General features: G+C 32.4%; 2 protein-coding genes across 9 annotated transcripts; one reads left to right on the top strand and one right to left on the bottom strand.

Moving 5' to 3' along the window:
- Positions 1 to 684: 684 nt before the first annotated feature.
- Positions 685 to 4,718, bottom strand: LOC126738906 (protein FAM98B-like). The gene is made up of 6 exons (XM_050444391.1): positions 4,556 to 4,718; positions 4,355 to 4,497; positions 4,250 to 4,293; positions 1,314 to 1,364; positions 922 to 1,038; positions 685 to 859 (listed from the first exon to the last, which is right to left on the bottom strand). The coding sequence occupies exons 1-6, from the start codon at positions 4,565 to 4,567 to the stop codon at positions 834 to 836; spliced, it is 393 nt and encodes a 130-aa protein (XP_050300348.1). The 5' UTR covers positions 4,568 to 4,718; the 3' UTR covers positions 685 to 833.
- A 3,077-nt stretch (positions 4,719 to 7,795) lies between these two features.
- Positions 7,796 to 18,222, top strand: LOC126738898 (uncharacterized). 8 transcript variants are annotated; one of them, XM_050444382.1, is made up of 5 exons: positions 7,796 to 7,858; positions 7,918 to 8,074; positions 12,488 to 12,853; positions 17,791 to 18,021; positions 18,072 to 18,222. In XM_050444382.1, exons 3-5 carry the CDS (start codon positions 12,602 to 12,604, stop codon positions 18,171 to 18,173), a joined length of 585 nt encoding a protein of 194 aa, XP_050300339.1. In that variant the 5' UTR covers positions 7,796 to 7,858; positions 7,918 to 8,074; positions 12,488 to 12,601; the 3' UTR covers positions 18,174 to 18,222. The 8 variants fall into 8 exon arrangements, with proteins under 8 accessions (XP_050300339.1, XP_050300332.1, XP_050300336.1 ...); XM_050444375.1 differs by having other exon boundaries at positions 17,737 to 18,021; XM_050444379.1 differs by having other exon boundaries at positions 7,918 to 8,230; positions 12,644 to 12,853; positions 17,737 to 18,021.
- Positions 18,223 to 20,343: the final 2,121 nt, after the last annotated feature.

The raw sequence follows: 20,343 nt of genomic DNA, 5'->3' as shown, positions 1-20,343 counted from the left end.
CAGATTACTGTGAAAGGAGTGTTGTCAAACGTACCTTTAATATCTACGAATGCACCCAGACGAGCCTTTCAATTTTTCAAAGCACCCTTCGCCGTTCTTACAGGATGTGCTAGGGCCAGGACCGTGGCTATCTTTAATGTATCGGTCAATCAGCCTCTCCATCGTCTTCAACAAAAAACTGTTCAGACTTATTAGTCAGTACGATTTCAAAGGGTAATCCTGGTAAATAAATTCATATCGGAAGAATTATAATTACTAAAATGATAAAAAATGCTTTTAAATAATTGTTTATACTGCTTTTCTATTATATAATAAATAACTAAGCATTTTGCATTCATTAAAGGAAATTATAGCAATAATAAATCCATTTATGAAAACAGGGTGTTGCCACGAACTTGGGAAGTGACCTATCAATGGAAACATATGTCGTATTTAATAATGTAAAAACAAAGACATTAAGAAATATTTTTCTTAATTTTACTAAAAAAAGCTTTATTTATTGCCTATTTATGTCAGAAACAATGTTAATTAATAATAAAAAATAAAAAAGAAAAATTAAGTAAAGAATAATATTTGAGCAATTTCTTATAAATCAACTCAATTCCGTAACAAACTCGTTATCTCGAATTTTGATTGAGATTTGATTTGAAGAATTTAAAGATTCATTACAATAAAACAAAAAAACACGTTTTATTTATTTTTTATTGAAAATATAATATAAACATAATAAAATATTTACAAAAATGAATACATTGGGTGAATATTCTTTAATATAAAATTTACTTAAGAAAAAAAAATTATAGTTTGTATATGGTTTGAATGGGGCGTTAGGCTCACCAGCGACCACGTCCTTTCCATACTAGAAAAAAACAAGTGAAATTAATGGATAAATAATAAAAAAAAGGACAAAAACAAACTTACATCCTTCACCGTGCCATTGACCGGCCTTCCATCCTTCTCCACGCCATTGACCGTTGTTACCATGACCACCCCATCCGCCGTTCCAGGCACCACCCCATCCACCGTCATTCCAACCACCTAAAAAAGAAAATAATTTACATGAAGAAAAATGTTCATTAAGTAATAAAGTGCTATGAAATTTGATAAAAGAAGAAAAAAGAAGAACACAACAGTTTATAAAAAATAAAGACGAAGGAGAAATTTTAATAAGGAATGCACATTTTTAAACTATATAAGACCATTATTAATGATTTATCAAAGATTATGATAAGGAATCAACTATATTGAATATAAGACTAGAGTAATCTGGATTCATTATTTCAATATTAGTAAAAGTTAGGTTAGTATCGTACCATCTCCACGCCATTGGCCATCATCATCTCCCCATCCATTGTTCCAGCCACCTGGAAGAATGAAATTTTTAATTTTAGGTAGACAATGACATTATTCAATGACGTTAAATCATTAAATAATGTCATATTTTAAAATAGATTTTGTTATCTATTTTTAGTTATTATCAGGTTTTGTTATAATAACTAAAAATAGATTTTTGTTATTTTTTTTTTCTATTGTCTAATCTCAGTTCGGGGATCACGTACTTATTATTGAAAGAAGCTACAGGCCCACTCATATTAATTCACGAGGTAGAAATTACAATAAAATAAATGAAAAATAAAAAGGCAGTGGATCATCAACATAGAGGCTAAATTTCTGTTTGTTGAAAAATTGTTGGAAGGAGTAGCCTGGATTACCGACATCTGCAACAGAATCTATAACTCTGGAAATATCCCCGACAAATGGCTGCTATTCGAATTTTTAGCGTTGCCCAAAAAACCTGGACCAAAGTGAGAGGAATATAGAACCATCAATGTAATGAGTCATATGCTAGAATTGTTTCTTAAAATCATCTACACAATAAATCCAGAAAGCATTTAGAATAAATGAGAAGAACAGATATTCGAAAATCAATATGGTTTTATAATATACTTGGAACCAGACATGAGCTCTTTGGGATTAAAGTCCTAATATAGAGACGTCAACTGTGATCAAATTACACCAGAGCTGAAAAATTTAACTTATGAGTAACTTTAAGGGTAACTTTAAGAATAAATTACCCAAGAATGGTCTCACATGCTTGCGCTAAGTAAAATGAAAAATTACTTGAAGTACTTAAAAAATTATTTAAGATTTACTAAAGATCTTTTCATAAAATTGCATTTAATTTTTAGAAAAAGCTCAAAATGACTTCAAAAGCCTGGAAAAAATTAAAAATTATTCCGAATTTTTGGAAAATGTAAAAAATTGACAAACGCTTGAGATGATATATTCAGAACACCTGAAAAATTATTCCGAATCTCGAAAAATTAGATAAATTGCCTGAAATTCATGAAAGCCGTTAAATTTATTTCGAATTTCTGGATGATATCAAATATGAGGTTAAGAATATAAAATAAAAAAATAGTTTAATTCTCTGGAAAAAATAATCCAAAAACAAGAGAAAACAGGTGAAATTACTCTAAAATTTTGCTTTAAATAAATTTCTCAATATGATTGTTATGACCTGACAAGTGATACCTGAAAAATGTCTAAAAAATATTGTAGTGGCCTTAAATCCCTGAAACAAAATTATTTCAAAAGCTTGGAAAAAAAGACAAATTATTCCAAGTTCCTGGAAATATAATTTGGATATCAAAAATCGACAAAAACTTGGGATAAAAATTAAATAATACGTCAAATGACTAGAAGACATGAAAAATTGTTGCAAATGCCTGAAAGCAGACAAAATGCATGCAAAAGTCTGGAAAATATGAGAGATTTTTTTCAATTGTTTGAAAAGGATAAAAAATTATATTAAATGAGTCGAAAACAAAGCAAAATACCCTAGAGGAGTATTTTTGGTAAATCTAATATCACAAAATGCGAGTAGTGCTTCTAATAAACTGGAAAATTAATTGATATATCTTAAAGATACGAAAAACTATTTTAAATGCTTACAATATATGAAAATATACATTTAATAAATGAGATGAAAAAATGGCTTGGAACCCTGGAAATATCAAAAATAAGATAAGAAAAAGGATTTCCAGAAGCCTGGAAAATAACATATATTTTTAATGATTGGAATGATTTGGCAACAAATTATTGAAAAAAGATGAAGATTTATTTCAAATACTTGGAGACAAAAATAATGCTTCAAAAATATGAACATATACATTATATGTTTTGAAGAATAGATAAAATAGCAACAATCTCGAAGACATAAAAAATTACTCTGACAGTCTTAAATTATGACAAAATAATATACAATTAAATGTTTAATATTTGATATACATATAAATGCGGCTACATTTTTTTATTTTTATGCCTAGAAAAGACAAAAAAAGTCGGTAAATCCAGGCCGGAAACTATAAGAAATAGTCCTATATTCCTGGATTAGAATAAACAATTATTCTAAATGTCTGAAGAAAAAATGACCTTTGATATTTGAAAAATACACAAAATACTCCAAAATCTGAAAATTGGAAAGCGATATTCCAAATTCTTGAAAAATATCTAAAATGCCAATAAATGCTTAAAATAAAATAAAAAATTACTTGAAATGCTTGGGAGAAATATTTTTTTTTCGAATGTCTGGAAAACTAAAAAGAAAATCAAATTTCTCAAAAATGAAGAGCATGACGTTAAACGTCAACAAAAAAAACTAGAAAACAAGATAAAATCTTTGATTTATGTCAGTCTGATTCACCTATACGTGGCTACCATAAATTTAGAAAACACGTGAATTTTTGGGAACCTCGACTACTTGGTAATAAAACCTTTATACAGCAGTCTAGATTTATGAGTAACACCACCAAAACTGACCAGAAATTCAAAAAAAAAAAGCAAAACTTATAAAGCTTTACTTCTTTCTCGAGATAATTCACTAGAAAATGTAAAGGAAGTGAAATTATAGAAACAGAAGATAGCAACAAAACTGAAATGGGGGATACTCGAATTGAAATAAGTTTAACTTCAGAAGAAGAAAAGGAAAAATCAGGATTAAAAACAGGAAGAGAAAAATTTATACTTGGGAGTATTGAAGATCGACAAATAAAATGAAAAACTACTCACTGCTTAAAAGACATGAATCATGAAGAAAATGAAACGAAAATGAAAATTAATTCAAATTCCTCAACTCAAATTAACCCGAAGAAAGTCTACAAGGCCTTGAATTTTTCTTTAAGACATACAAATGTTAAATTCACAACACTTTTAATTACAAATTTCGATACAGCTCTAATTTCCTTACCGTCTCCTCTCCATTGACCATCATCACCATCCCAACCACCCCATCTAAAAATTTAAAAAAACATAATCAACTTCTACCATCTAAAAATCAACAAATATTTCTTACCCAGCACCACCCCATCCTCCTACAGCTCCAGCTCCTCTACCGTCGGGTCCAATGGGTCCATGTGGGGTAATAACCCCTGAGGGTCCCTTAAGGATGATTCCACCAGCATGGACTGAGGCTACTAAAGCCAAAGTGGCTACAACCTTCAAAAAGAACAAATTCATAACGTGTTAAAATTATAAATTTATAAATTACTCTTACCAAGAATTTCATATTTGATTAATCCAATAACTCAAGAGATCAAACAAACTATGATTATTACACACACAGAAGCCCTACTTTATATAGATCAAACTCTGACCTTCGAAGACATGTAACGTAAAATGCGTTTAATTTCCAATCAAAATTAATGCTTTTCTATGGGGTGATTACCATATTTTAATATGTGGTGATGGAGATACTATTATGAATGTCTTGATACATATATGGGGCATTTTTTGGTTTTTAAAGGTTAGTTCTGTTTTAGTTATTTAATTATATAAACGTATCAAGGTAGTTCCTATTGTGTTTTATCAAATGTTTTTCCTTTGAAGGATTTCAGGTTGGGAAAATGTTAGGTAGACGTTATGTAACAGGGAGAAAGACTAAGGAAAATAATCCAAACGTTATATTTTTACGAACTTATTTTACTTACGAAGCGATAGATAGATAGATATATAAGTATATTTCATGCCAAAAACAACCAGACATTTTCCACAAGTCAAGAAAAAATATAATATCAATCTTAAACTTACAAACTAGATTTAAAAAAAAATGTTGACAAATAATAAAAATACAAACATGACAAAAAATAAAAAATCCTAATAAAGCAAATGTAATATGAGTAAGCAAAATACTGTTCATATGAACAAATTGATTTTTGTTGTGAAATTTGCTGGATTTTGCATTTAAATTATTTTAGACTTAGTAACGTAATTTTTATAGATAACCTGTTGTCATAGAATCAACTTCCATAGAGGATAAGGTTCCTGTCCAAAGCTCCAAAATACGTATAATTAGGTTGGGGGCGCTCTGGATATTGCTCCAGATATTGTTGGCAGGAGCGTTGCGAATTTCTATTCAAAGAATAGTAAATTTGGACCATATCACGTTGTTCGCTACTGGAGAATACCATTTTTGATTTCACAAAATATCGAAAAAGCCAAATGTCAAACAGATATAAACAATTAATGACAGATGGTCATCCATTTTCTTCTAATTCAAAGCCATCTTTGCTAATAAGAATTTTCAAGTTATTCAGCCGGAGACTTAGACATCAGGCCTGCAGAAAATTTTGTGAAAATATAATATAATATAACATATTAGCAATATTTTTACCATGTTATTGATTGAAAAACAACATCAAGACAATTTTTATTTCAAACAACAGGACAGTATTAACTTTTTTTTAATAAAAGTAAATTTTTGACATCAAAATATTGGAAAATTAAACTATGTGATATGTCATTTCTCTAAGAATAAAAAGGAGAATTAAAGTGAGTAAAAAAAATTCCAGGGCCGTATTTAAAAAAATAAAGTTGATGATGGTTGCCAAAGGACGAAACGTCGGATTTTAAATTTGACGACGCCATCTGGTAGAGGAGAAAAAGTGACAAAAATAAAGTGTCAATTATTTTAAAATATGTTTTCAAATAACCTCACAAAAAAATAAAAACGATTTTCCAAAATTTCGGTATTTTCCGAATAACTTCGTACGTAGTCGGAATTTTTTTAATTTTAAAACGGCATTTTGTTAAGCATAGGAATACGCAACTTTGCCCCAATTTAACCGACCCTGTATCTCTTACCGTTTCCGAAATCCCAATGATGTGGCTCGAATTTGAAACACCCGGTACATAAGATCTACCCTGTCCCAGGCACTGGAATCAAGAGTCGGTGTGTTATACAAGACTTTATACGTTTGATACTAGACTTATTAAATCAGAAGCAATCGAAGGCCTTCAACAAGTCACAAAAAAAGACCCGGCATTATTAAAAGACCCATATTAAATGCAGTAGTTTTTGCTGAAAAAAAACATGTCCCTATTTACCAAATTTTAGAAAAACGACAACGAAGAAGATACCACTAATTTTGCACATTTCCCAAATCTTACATTTAACTTCTGATAACACCCGGTATAAAAAATTACTCAAAAACTTAAATATATCCATCTTATAGCAAATTTAATTCTCTTTCAGATGGTTTATCTAAATTTTATGTGGTGGTAAGAATAACGGAGATATTCTTGTTTATATGAAAAAAAAAACAAAGAAATTTGATAAAATCAAAAAATGTTGAATACCAGAACAGCTAACAACTTTTTGAAAAAATGTTATACATTTTGTTGCAAATGACTTGTTTACCACTTGTATCACCTCTTAAAGTTTGGCGGTTTTTATAGTAGACACCTTGTATAGTACCTTCTTATCTCATAGCGAAATTCGTGGGGTTCTGTTTAAAGTCAAATGATAGAAGTGATAACATCAAAGATCGATAGCTTCAAGAAAATAAGGTATTTTACTAGCCTGCAAACTCTTTAAAAGAAACAGATAAATATTTTGGTATAAAAATTTAAGAAGCAATGCAAATAATATATTCTTTGTTTATTTAAATAATAAAGCAATAAAATGCTGGTACTAACACACAAAAATTACATGAAAACAAATACCAGTATACAAATAGGGGAAGTCTTTATCTCCAAGAAAAATGCATGTAGGTCACTTAGGTAAATGTATTATGCATTTCGGCTGTGTAAACAGCCATCATCAGATACAGAACATTACAAAAAACATATACGTTCACCAAATAAAACAAAAATTACCCGTTATCGGGAAAAAAAACAACAATAAATGAAAGAATTAAAATTAAAAACATGTTTTTAATTTTGATGGCTGTTTACACAGCCGAAATGCATAATACATTTACCTAAGTGGCCTACATGCATTTTTCTTGGAGATAAAGACTTCCCCTATTTGTAATCTTTATATACGCATTCTCCTACAAAATATGGACTTCTATTCAACGAGTTAATAATTATTGATTATAGTCAATAAACTAGATTTAAAATTACAGCTATGATGATTATTTTATCTTGGTAAATTGATCAGAGATTGAGAGATTTTTTTTTACTAATTTGTAATGGATGCAAAAACAAAAAGAACATTTTAAATTACTGTTGTGATAATTATCATTTCATAACAATCTGGCAAATCAAGCTGTAGTCCAACCATGGATGCCGAGATCACCTGATTTATAGACTTTTAATTTTTTTTAAATGTTTTATTTTTGTCATATATTTTTTAAAATTTTTAAACTTGCGTCGAATTGCATTTGCTTAAGAATTTCCTTACATCATCTCTTGTCTTATGATAATTTACCCAGAAAAGCCACCATACTAATTTGTATATTAATTAACGCATGTCTTCGAAGGTCACGACTTAAGGTATATATACCGAATTATTTCGAAATAAATCATAGTTCGTATGCTCTGTTAGTTTATCAGGTTATCAATCATGAAGTTTCTTGTAAGTATATAAGATTCAACCCAATATCAACAAAAATAAACAAATATTTCCTTAATCAGGTGTTAACCGCTCTGGCATTAGCCTCCTCAGTCCACGGGGGTGGCATCATCCTCAAAGGACCCTCAGGTGTCATCACTCCACATGGTCCCATTGGTCCAGATGGCAGAGGAGCTGGAAATGCTGGAGGATGGAATGGAGCTGGAGCTGGATGGGGAGGTGCTGGTAATGGAATCATCTTGAAAGGACCTTCCGGTGCCATCACCAGAAACGGACCCATCGGTCCTGACGCACTTGGTCAAGGAGGATGGAACAACGGAGGATGGGGAGGTGATGATGGCCAATGGCGCGGAGATGGTGGCTGGAACAACGGAGGTTGGGGAGGAGATGATGGTCAATGGAACGGAGGCTGGAATGGTAACGATGATGGACAATGGCGTGGGGATAATGGAGGCTGGAACAATGGAGGATGGGGCGGAGATGATGGTCAATGGCGTGGTGACAATGGAGCTTGGAACGGAGGATGGGGTGGTGATGATGGCCAATGGCGTGGTGATGGAGGTTTGTATAAGAATAATTGTTCTTGACCATATTTACATATATTTTTTAGGTTGGGGAGGTCATGGCCGCTGGTAAGCTTCTGACCACAAGAAACCAATCAGAAGTGGAGCGTACAAATACTATATATTAAAGACTGTTTATTTTATTATCACTTGTATGAATAATTTATTATTTACGTTTGAGTAACAATAAAGAAAGTTTAGACAAAAGTATTCTGTTTTTTGCTTTCTTAGATCTATAACATATTTACCCTTAATCTTCCTATTTCTCTATAAAAGATATTGAATCACAGTTAAGAAAAGAGGATGGGTAACATGAGTTATCCAAAGGGTTTACTTCAGCAAATAGATTAAAAGATATGTAATCAAGAAATGAAATCCCTACTGAAAAAAGCTTACCTTAGTAAGAAAAAATTAAATAATTAAGATTTATGAGCCTCAAGGTTAACTTTTAAAATAGACTTAAGTTTCGTAAATAGAAGTCCGTTCTCGAAGTAGAGTGGTTATAATATAGCGGATAAAAAAGAAAAAAAAACATCACAGCTATGTAGCGTAAGAGTCTGATGATGACGAGTGGACGCATCGAAATGCATAACTCTTGACAAAAAGATTGGCAATTTCATTTGTGGAGAAAAGTATTCCCGCAATCCGGTAATAGATTTAAGGTCTAATGGCGATCTCCTATTAGATGTTCGAGTAAATTTGCAACAAAATTTTCAAAAATAACTCAAATATTCATTTATTTTCGGAATAAATATTTCTTTAATATTATAACTCAGCTAGCTTCAGTGCTCACATAACCTTGCTTGCTTCAATTATTTCATTTTATTATGAATCCAGAAGTTTACTTTCTTATCCAGATATATCTTCCTAGTTTCCACAAGGAATTCTGTCAAACAAGCGATGCAAGGCTTGTAGTCTGATCAGGAAACGTAGTGGTGAATTATGAATGTCTTCCTGATTTATCTCATTTACTCCTAGGATAGGCATTCGGCGTGGTATCTGATTGTTCAGGCACCAACTTTGTTCATATTTTTCAACTCTTTTTCCTTAGAAGATGAAAAGTTACCAAAGAAGGTAAATTAATGTTGAAGTTATGAACTGAACGGATGACGGTATGGATGAAAAATGGTATTGATGTTTATTCCCATGTATAATTTATATTATATTATTTATATTATGCCCCTTAGTTGAACAATTAATTAAAATAACTGTTTGAAATAATAATCCTTGAATAAGGAGTTATTAAAATCTTGATTAAGTATGATGTTATGGGTTTTTCCAGAGATACAAGGGGAGTAGAATTACTAGAAATAGAAAACCCACTTGTCGTTTACAGCCCAGTTCACTTTTCCTCAGAGAAGGTGTAAACGCAGTGAAAACGAAGGTAAACTTTCAATGTTGAAGTAAAATGGATGATTAATGAGAAGGAAAGTGGGTTTGATGTTGACTCGTGTGAGGAAGGTCCTGAATTAAGTTATACTAAGTTACGTGGAGACCGATTCAATGGAACCATTAGGCAAATTAGGGTTTTATGTAATATATTTAAAAACTGTCAATATATATATTGTATTTGATCTCAAATCTTCAATAAAATACATAATCTTTTATCTATAGTATTTATATGTATGTCACAGTGGCTAAATTACTCATAGAAATTAGTTTACCAATAGTCATGACCTTCTTAACCCAAACAAACCGTTTTCTCTTAATAAACACTTGTAAATTATAGTGATCCATTATTATTTTTATCTTCAGTCCATCCTTCATTCCGTCATCTTTATCATTCCCACACCATTGCCCATCATCGTTTCCATTCCAGCAATCATTCCAGGCACCCTCAATCGCACGTTATTATTCATCACCACCCAATGCTTCTTGACGAAGATTGTCAGGTCTTTTAATGATAGGACCAGATGCTTTCAAGATGATTCTATTGTCAGCTCCAGCTCCATTCTATCCTGCGGCCTATTTAGCTCCCGTGCCATCAAGACCAATGGGACCATGTAGAGAGGTGACACCTGAGAGTCCTTTGGGTTTGATGATGTCATCCCCATTTATGCCTTAATAAGCAGCATTTTATATTAAATAATGACCTTCTAAAACATGCATTAATTTATAGTGAGTATCAATAATCTCGGATACTAACTATTCTGGGATAAATAACATAACAAGGCATATAAGTGATGCAAGAAAATTCATTGAAAGAAGAAAAGCCTTTCATGCTAGAACGATCTACTGTTTTAATTGAAATTGCACTTGAATTGTACTTTCTCTGAAATATGTACAATATTTAAGTGATTTTTATTTTTTCTAGTGCCAAGGATTTTTATAAACTGATTTGTTTCTTTGACTTTTTATAATTGGTTTGTAGCATCTGTTTCAGTGAATCTTTCGAAATAGAAATAAACTCTAAGGCACAGGTCTCAATTTTAATTTCAGTTTTCAATTTTAAATTTGAGACATATGATTAGAGCTTATTTCATTACTATTTAATATAAACCGGTCTCTTTGAGAAACGATGGACTATTTCTTGGAATCTTTCAAAGATATTTGAAAATTGATCTCAGTTTCCAGCGTTGATTGATAATATACCTAATATTCAATCAACGGTTTCCAGTTTCATTTTATTGATCAACAGAAGTATCGCTGTTTTGTTAAATGTATTTTTTATAGATTGGATTTTGTTTAAGTCTCAGCAGTTAGTGAGAGTTAGACATTTTTAAAGCATCTGCTCACCTTTTGCTTCTAGAAACAATCGCATTTGCTCAGAAGTCTGTATCTAGATTCTTAAAGGACTCAGGATATTCTATCTTTTCATATTACCTTAACATTCCAGACTTTTTTCAATTTCTAGAGTTCCCGCAGTAATTGATTATTACTTGACATAATTTGTACTTTCCAGCAGTATTTATATCATACTTTCTTTATTCCCTATTTATTACTATCTCAAAACCTGTTCGCGTATATTATACACTTTCTCTCAGTTCTTGGTGACTCTTCAAAGAACCTGGAGTAACGTTATCGAAGACTAATCTTCTTTATTTTCTATATTCTATTGTGGGAGAGTCACAGTATTGCCATCTTATGTATGTCTTCTCAAGAAACAAAGGTTTGACTGGTGGTTTAAATAAGAATTCTCTCATTTGCGGTTTTATTTTAACGAGTTTCATATCCTTTGATTCTTCTGGTATAAGTCATAAGTATTCCTTATTTTTGCCCGGTTGTTTATTACCTTTATTGCATCCAGGCAATATAGGAAAATTGTAATAATGATAAATAATTCTAAAATGAATCTAAAAAATACGAAAGAAAAATGTCCCACTCAGATTTTAGATGGACGAATATTTGATCTCGTTTTATTTCAATCAGAATATAAAAAAACTTTTTTAATGATTTCGGAGCGAAGAACTTTTAAAATCACTGCTGAGATAAATATTTTATCTTGTTCTTGGATGAAAAAAAAACAAAGAGAACAATAAAAATCACTTTTGTGATAATTATTCCATTACAATCCCGCAAATCAAGCTGTGGTTCAACCATGGACGCCGAGATCACCTGACTTATATGCATTTGATTTTTTCTGGAAATTTTTCATTTTTGTTATATAATTTTTTAAATTATCTGATTTGCGTAAAAATTTTAAACATTGCATTAACTTAAGAATTTCCTTACATCACCTCTTGTCTTATGATAATTCACCCAGAAAAGCCACCAGAATAATTTGTATAATAATTAAAGCATGTCTTCGAAGGTCATGATTTAATGTATATAAACACCGAATTATTTCGGAATAAATCATAGTTCGTATGGTCTGTTAGTTTATCAGGTTATTAATCATGAAGTTTCTTGTAAGTATATAAGACTTAACCCAATATGAAAAAAATAAACAAATATTTCCTTCATCAGGTGTTAACCGCTCTGGCTTTAGCCTCCTCAGTCCACGGGGGTGGCATCATCCTCAAAGGACCCTCAGGTGTCATCACTCCACATGGTCCCATTGGTCCAGATGGCAGAGGAGCTGGAAATGCTGGAGGATGGAATGGAGCTGGAGCTGGAGCTGGATGGGGAGGCGCTGGAAATGGAATCATCTTGAAAGGACCTTCCGGTGCCATCACCAGAAACGGACCCATCGGTCCTGACGCACTTGGTCAAGGAGGATGGAACAACGGAGGATGGGGAGGTGATGATGGCCAATGGCGCGGAGATGGTGGCTGGAACAATGGAGGTTGGGGGGGTGATGATGGCCAATGGCGCGGAGATGGTGGCTGGAACAACGGAGGTTGGGGAGGAGATGATGGTCAATGGAACGGAGGCTGGAATGGTAACGATGATGGACAATGGCGTGGGGATAATGGAGGCTGGAACAATGGAGGATGGGGCGGAGATGATGGTCAATGGCGTGGTGACAATGGAGCTTGGAACGGAGGATGGGGTGGTGATGATGGCCAATGGCGTGGTGATGGAGGTTTGTATAAGAATAATTGTTCTTGACCATATTTACATATATTTTTTTAGGTTGGGGAGGTCATGGCCGCTGGTAAGCTTCTGACCACAAGAAACCAATCAGAAGTGGAGCGTACAAATACTATATATTAAAGACTGTTTATTTTATTATCACTTGTATGAATAATTTATTATTTACGTTTGAGTGACAATAAAGAAAGTTTAGACAAAAGTATTCTGTTTTTTGCTTTCTTGGATCTATAACATATTTACCCTTAATCTTCCTATTTCTCTATAAAAGATATTGAATCACAGTTAAGAAAAAAAAATGGGTAACATGAGTTATCCAAAGGGTTTACTTCAGCAAATAGATTAAAAGATATGTAATCAAGAAATGAAATCCCTACTGAAAAAAGCTTACCTTAGTAAGAAAAAATTAAATAATTAAGATTTATGAGCCTCAAGGTTAACTTTTAAAATAGACTTAAGTTTCGTAAATAGAAGTCCATTCTCGAAGTAGAGTGGTTATAATATAGCGGATAAAAAAGAAAAAAAAACATCACAGCTATGTAGTGTAAGAGTCTGATGATCACGAGTGGACTCATCGAAATGCATAACTCTTGACAAAAAGACTGGCAATTTCATTTGTGGAAAAAAGTATTCCCGCAATCCGGTAATAGATTTAAGGTCTAATGGCGATCTCCTATTAGATGTTCGAGTAAATTTGCAACAAAATTTTCAAAAATAACTCAAATATTCATTTATTTTCGGAATAAATATTTCTTTAATATTATAACTTAGCTAGCTTCAGTGCTCACAGAACCTTGCTTGCTTCAATTATTTCATTTTATTATGATTCCAGAATTTTACTTTCTTATCCAGATATATCTAGTTTCCACAAGGAATTCTGTCAGACAAGCGATGCAAGGCTTGTAGTCTGATCAGGAAACTTAGTGGTGAATTATGAATGTTCCTCCTGATTTATCTCATTTACTCCTAGGACAGGCATTCGGCGTGTTATCTGATTGTTCAGGCACCAACTTTGTTCATATTTTTCAACTCTTTTTCCTTAGAAGATGAAAAGTTACCAAAGAAGGTAAATTAATGTTGAAGTTATGAACTGAACGGATGACGATGTTGAATTGATAAGAAGGAAAAATGGTATTGATGTTTATTCCCATGTATCATTTATATTATGTCCCTTAGTTGAACAATTAATTAAAATAACGGTTTGAAATAATAATCCTCGAATAAGGAGTTATTCAAATCTTGATTAAGTATGATGTTATGGTTTTTTCGAGAGATACAAGGGGAGTAGAATTACTAGAAATAGAAAACCCACTTGTCCTTTACAGCCCAGTTCACTTTTCCTCAGAGAAGGTGTAAACGCAGTGAAAACGAAGGTAAACTTTCGATGTTGAAGTAAAATTGATGATTAATGAGAAGGAAAGTGGTTTTGATGTTGACTCGTGTGAGGAAGTTACTGAATTAAGTTAGACCAAGTTATGTGGAGACCGATTCAATAAAAGCATTAGACAAAGGAGGGTTTTAGGTAATATATTTAAAAACTGCCAATATATCTTGCATTTGATCTTAAATTTACAGTAAAATACATAATCTTCTATCTATAGTATTTATATAAATGTCCTATTGGCTACATTACTTAGTTTACAAATGGTCATGACCTTCTCAACCTGAAGAAAATGTTTTCTCTTAATAAAGACTTGCAAATTATAGTCATCTTTATCATTCCCACACCATTGCCCATCATCGTTTCCATTCTAGCGATCATTCCAGGCATTCCTCAATCGCACGCCATTATTCATCACCACCCAATATTTCTTGACGAAGATTGTCAGGTCTTTTGATGATAGGACCAGATGCTTTCAAGATGAATCCATTGCAGCTCCAGCTCCATTCTATCCTGCGGCGTATTTAGCTCCCGTGCCATCAAGACCAATGGGACCATGAGAGGTGACACCTGATTTTATATAAAATAATGACCTTCCAAAACATGCATTAATTTATAGTGGGAATCAATAATCTGGTAGCATTTCTGGGGTAAATAACATAACAAGGCATATAAGTGATGCAAGAAAATTCATTGAAAGAAGAAAAGCCTCGCATGCTTGAACGATCTACTGTTTTAAAATTAAAATTGCACTTGAATTGTACTTTCTCTGAAATATGTAAAATATTTGAGTGATTTTTATTTTTTCTAGTGCCAAGGATTTTTATAAACTGATTTGTTTCTTTGACTTTTTATAATTGGCTTGTAGCATCTGTTTCAGTGAATCTTTCAAAATAGAAAGAAACTCTAAGGCACAGGTCTCAATTTTAAGTTCAGTTTTCAATTTTAAATTTGAGACCTATGATTAGAGCTTATTTCATTACTATTTAATATAAACCGGTCTCTTTGAGAAACGATGGACTATTTCTTGGAATCTTTCAAAGATATTTGAAAATTGATCTCAGTTTCCAGTTTCATTTTATTGATTAACAGAAGTATCGCTGTTTTGTTAAATGTATTTTTTATAGATTGGAATTTGTTTAAGTCTCAGCAGTTAGTGAGAGTTAGAAATTTTTAAAGCATCTCCTCACCTTTTGCTTCTAGAAACAATCGCATTTGCTCAGAAGTCTGTATCTAGATTCTTAAAGGACTCAGGATATTCTATCTTTTCATATTACCTTAACATTCCAGACCTTTTTCAATTTCTAGAGTAATTAATTATTACTTGACGTTCCTGTAGTAATTAATTATTACTTGACATAATTTTTACTTTCCAGTATTATTTAAATCATACTTTCCTTATATTCTCTCTATTTATCACTATCTTTTTCAATTATATCACTATCTCAAAATCTGTATGTGTATATTATACTCTTTGCCTCAGTTTTTGGTGACTCTTCAAAGAACCTGGAGAAACTTTATCGAAGAGTAATCTTCTTTATTTTCTGTATTCTATTGTGGGAGAGTCATAGTATTGCCATCTTAGGTATCTCTTCTCAAGAAACAAAGGTTCTGCTTGTGGCTTAAATAAGAATTCTCTCATCTGCGGGTTTATTTTAACGAATTTCATATCCTTTGATTCTTCTGGTCTAAATCATAAGTATACCTTATTTCTCCCAGTCGTATATTACCTTTACTGTATCCAGGCAATATAAGGAAATTATAATTATGATAAATAATTTTAAAGTGAAACTAAATAATACGAAAGAAAAATGTCCCACTCAGATTTTAGAATAAGTTCTTTTTTATCAATTCGACGAATATTTGATCTCGTTTTAAGTCAATCAGAAGATAAAAAAACTTTTTTAATGATTTCGAAGCGAAGAACGTTTAAAATTACTGCTGAAATAAAAAGCTCTATTGCATGAGGAATGGATGAGGAACATTCCAGACTTTTTTCAATTTCTAGAGTTCCTGCAGTAATTGATTATTACTTGACATAATTTCTACTTTCCAGTATTATTTAGATCATACTTTCTTTATATTCTCTCTATTTATCACTATCTTTTTCAGTTATATCACTGTCTCAAAATCTGTGTGTGTATATTATACTCTTTGCCTTAGTTTTTGGTGACTCTCTTCAAAGAACCTGGAAACTTTATCGAAGAGTAATCTTATTTATTTTCTATATTCTATTGTGGGAGAGTCACAGTATTGCCATCTTAGATATCTCTTCTCAAGAAAGAAAGGTTCTGCTGGTGGCCTATATAGGATTTATCTCATATGCGGTTTTATTTTAACGAGTTTCATATCCTTTGATTCTTCTCGTATAAATCATAAGTATTCTTTATTTCTGCCCAGTCGTGTATTACCTTTCTTGCATCTAGGCACTATAGAGAAATGATAATTATGACAAATAATTCTAAAGTGAAACTAAAAAATACGAAAGAAAAATGGCCACTCAGATTTTAGTATAATTTCTTTTTTATCAATTCAATGAATATTTGATCTCGTTTTAAGTCAATCAGAATATAAAAAAACTTTTTTAATGATTTCGGAGCAAAGAACTTTTAAAATCACTGCTGAAATAAAAAGCTCTATTGCATACAAGGTAAAAAGAATATGACAATTTAGGAATTATAGATTCCAGGTCAATAAACTAGCTTTAAAATCACAGCTGTGATAACTATTTTATCTTGTTCTTGGATGAAGAAAACAAAGAGAACAATAAAAATCACTTTTGTGATAAATATTTCATCACAATCCGGCAAATCAAGCTGTGGTTCAACCATGGACGTCAAGATCACCTGATTCAGTTGCTTTTGATTTTTTTTGGAAATTTTTCATTTTTGCTATGTAGTTTTTTAAATGATCTGATTTGCGTAAAAATTTTAAATATTGCATTAACTTAAGAATTTCCTTACATCACCTCGTCTTAAAATAATTCACCCAGAAAAGCCACCAGAATAATTTGTATATTAATTAACGCATGTCTTCGAAGGTCATGATTTAATGTATATAAACACCGAATTATTTCAGAATAAATCATAGTTCGTATGGTCTGTTAGTTTATCAGGTTATTAATCATGAAGTTTCTTGTAAGTATATAAGATTCAACCCAATATCAACAAAAATAAACAAATATTTCCTCAATCAGGTGTTAACCGCTCTGGCATTAGCCTCCTCAGTCCACGGGGGTGGCATCATCCTCAAAGGACCCTCAGGTGTCATCACTCCTCATGGTCCCATTGGTCCAGATGGCAGAGGAGCTGGAAACCCTGGAGGATGGAATGGAGCTGGAGCTGGATGGGGAGGTGCTGGCAATGGAATCATCTTGAAAGGACCTTCCGGTGCCATCACCAGAAACGGACCCATCGGACCTGACGCACTTGGTCAAGGAGGATGGAACAACGGAGGATGGGGAGGTGATGATGGCCAATGGCGCGGAGATGGTGGCTGGAACAACGGAGGTTGGGGAGGTGATGATGGCCAATGGCGCGGAGATGGTGGCTGGAACAACGGAGGTTGGGGAGGAGATGATGGTCAATGGAACGGAGGCTGGAATGGAAACGATGATGGGCAATGGCGTGGAGATAATGGAGGCTGGAACAATGGAGGATGGGGCGGAGATGATGGTCAATGGCGTGGTGACAATGGAGCTTGGAACGGAGGATGGGGTGGTGATGATGGCCAATGGCGTGGTGATGGAGGTTTGTTTAAAAATAATTGTTCTTGACAATATTTACATTAATTTCTTTAGGTTGGGGAGGTCATGGCCGCTGGTAAGCTCCTGGCCACAAGGAACCAAACAGAGTTGGAGCGTACAAATACTATTAAAGACTGTTTATTACTTGTTTTGTGAATAATTTATTATTTACCCTTGAGTGACAATAAAGAATGTGTATAAAAAATTTTTTCTGTTTTTTTGCTTTCTTGGGACTATAACATCCTTGGGTAGATAAAAGCCAATATGAATAACTTATCTAACCTTAATCCTCCTGTTTTTCTACAAAAGGTGTTAAGTTATTAAACCACATTTAAAAAAAGATGATGGATAACATGAGCTGTCCAAAAAATTCCTTCTTAATAAAGCTCAACTTACTAAGGGAAAATTAAAAAATCAAGAATTACGAGTCCTAAGGGTTATTTTCAAAGGTAGACTTGAAATTTGTATGATTATTGCATGTCCGAGCAAATATTGCCATTTTTAGCTCTAATCCAATTGTTATTTTTTTAAATAAGTTTTTCTTCAATATTCCAACTTCCAAGTCAATTAGCGTTAATGTTTACATTACCTTGCCTGTTTCAATTATTTTAATCTAATTATAAATCCAGAAGATTGCTTTTTTTATTAAGATATCCAGATCAATCGTGATTTATTTTTTATAAGCATCAATTTATACAGATGTATATGCATGTTTCGAAAGGTTCCATAGATATCCTAGATAGATTCAGAATATCTATTATATCTTATCATTCTATCTTACGATTCTAGATCTTCTTCAATTTCTGGTGTCCCTGCTGTACAGTGTAACTTTGTTTTAACTTTTAACTCATTTTCCTTATAGAAGGTGCAAAAGAAGGTGAATTGAGGTTTGAGTTATGAGCTGAACTAATGACGATATTAAATTGATGGGAAGAAAAGGTGGTATTAATGTTTTGGTAAGAGGTACGTTCTTTTTTTCTTCCTTCCATCCTTCCTTCCTTCCTTCTTTCCTTCCTTCCTTCCCTAAATGAATGATCCTTTTTGAATGAAGTGTTAAGAAAATATAGTTTTGATAACGTATACATAATTATATATTATTGATTTTTCCATAGATAGAGAGGGAGTAAAATTACTGAAAATAGAAAATGTACTTGTTCTTCATAGTCCAGCCTTAAAGAGATAATATTCAGGTTTTTTTAACATCTTTTCTTCAGAGAAGGTGTAAACGAAGTGAAGACGAAGGTGAACTTTTGATGTTAAACTAAAATTGATAATAATGTTCATTTAATGAGAATGAAAGTGGTTTTGATGTTGATATTCTAGTTAAGTATACACCCATTCAATGGAAGCATTAGAAAATGGAAGGTTTAACGTAATATATGCAAAAAATTCAAATATATCTTTTATTTTATCTTAAATGTAGTCGTCCATCAACAGTAATTATACGTGCATCCCGTTGGCTATATTACTCAGAATTTATGCCAGAAACTTACTAAAAGCCAGTTTACGAATGACCATAACCTCCCCAACCTAAAACAAAAATTTGTTTTAGGTTGGGGAGGGTTGGACTCCTGTTGAGATAATACCTAATTACTAGCTCCAGTTTTGTTCCATCCTCCAGGCTCTCTAGCTCCTCTTCCATGGGGACCAAATAGGACCATATGCAGTGATACCTAAGGGATCTTTAAGAATGATTATGCCAACCCCTTGGACTGAAGTAGCTCATGGCAGAGTGGCTACCACCTGAAAGAATTGTAAAAACAAAATTTCCATAACTTGACAGAGTAACTGTACATTATTTCTTAATAGGCAGCAGTTTATGTTCAATAATGTTCTTCCAAAACACCAAAATACGTGTTAATTTATGGTGGGTTAAATATATCTAATCTATATAATAATCTGGTGACTTTCCTGGTGAATTTACCATAATAAGGCATATATGTAATACAAGAACATTCATTGAAAAAACCAAAGCCTTACATGCTTGAACCACCTACTATTTTAAAATTGAAATAAGCATTTTCTTTAAAATATGCTAAATATTTTAGGTATTTCAACTTTTGCAGTGCCATAAATTTTCATATTTTTCTAATTTCTTTGACTTTTAATAATTAGCGTGTATCACCTGTCCCAACGAATCATGAATCAAGGACACTCATCTCACTTCTTAGTTTTACTTGATAAATGGACAAAAGTATCATTGTCCCTTCTTATTAAATGCAGTTTTTATGGGTTGGAGCTTGTTTAAGACCCAGCAGTTAGACCACTAAGCGTCTTTAATTCAATTCCTGTGATGAGACACCAGCCACAATCATAGGAATCGGAC

The sequence above is a fragment of the Anthonomus grandis genome, chromosome 7 (genome assembly GCF_022605725.1).
Source record: "Anthonomus grandis grandis chromosome 7, icAntGran1.3, whole genome shotgun sequence".
Lineage (NCBI taxonomy): Eukaryota > Metazoa > Arthropoda > Insecta > Coleoptera > Curculionidae > Anthonomus > Anthonomus grandis.
The sequence above is the reverse complement of the archived record's forward strand: the minus strand, read 5'-3'. Positions and strand labels throughout refer to the sequence as shown.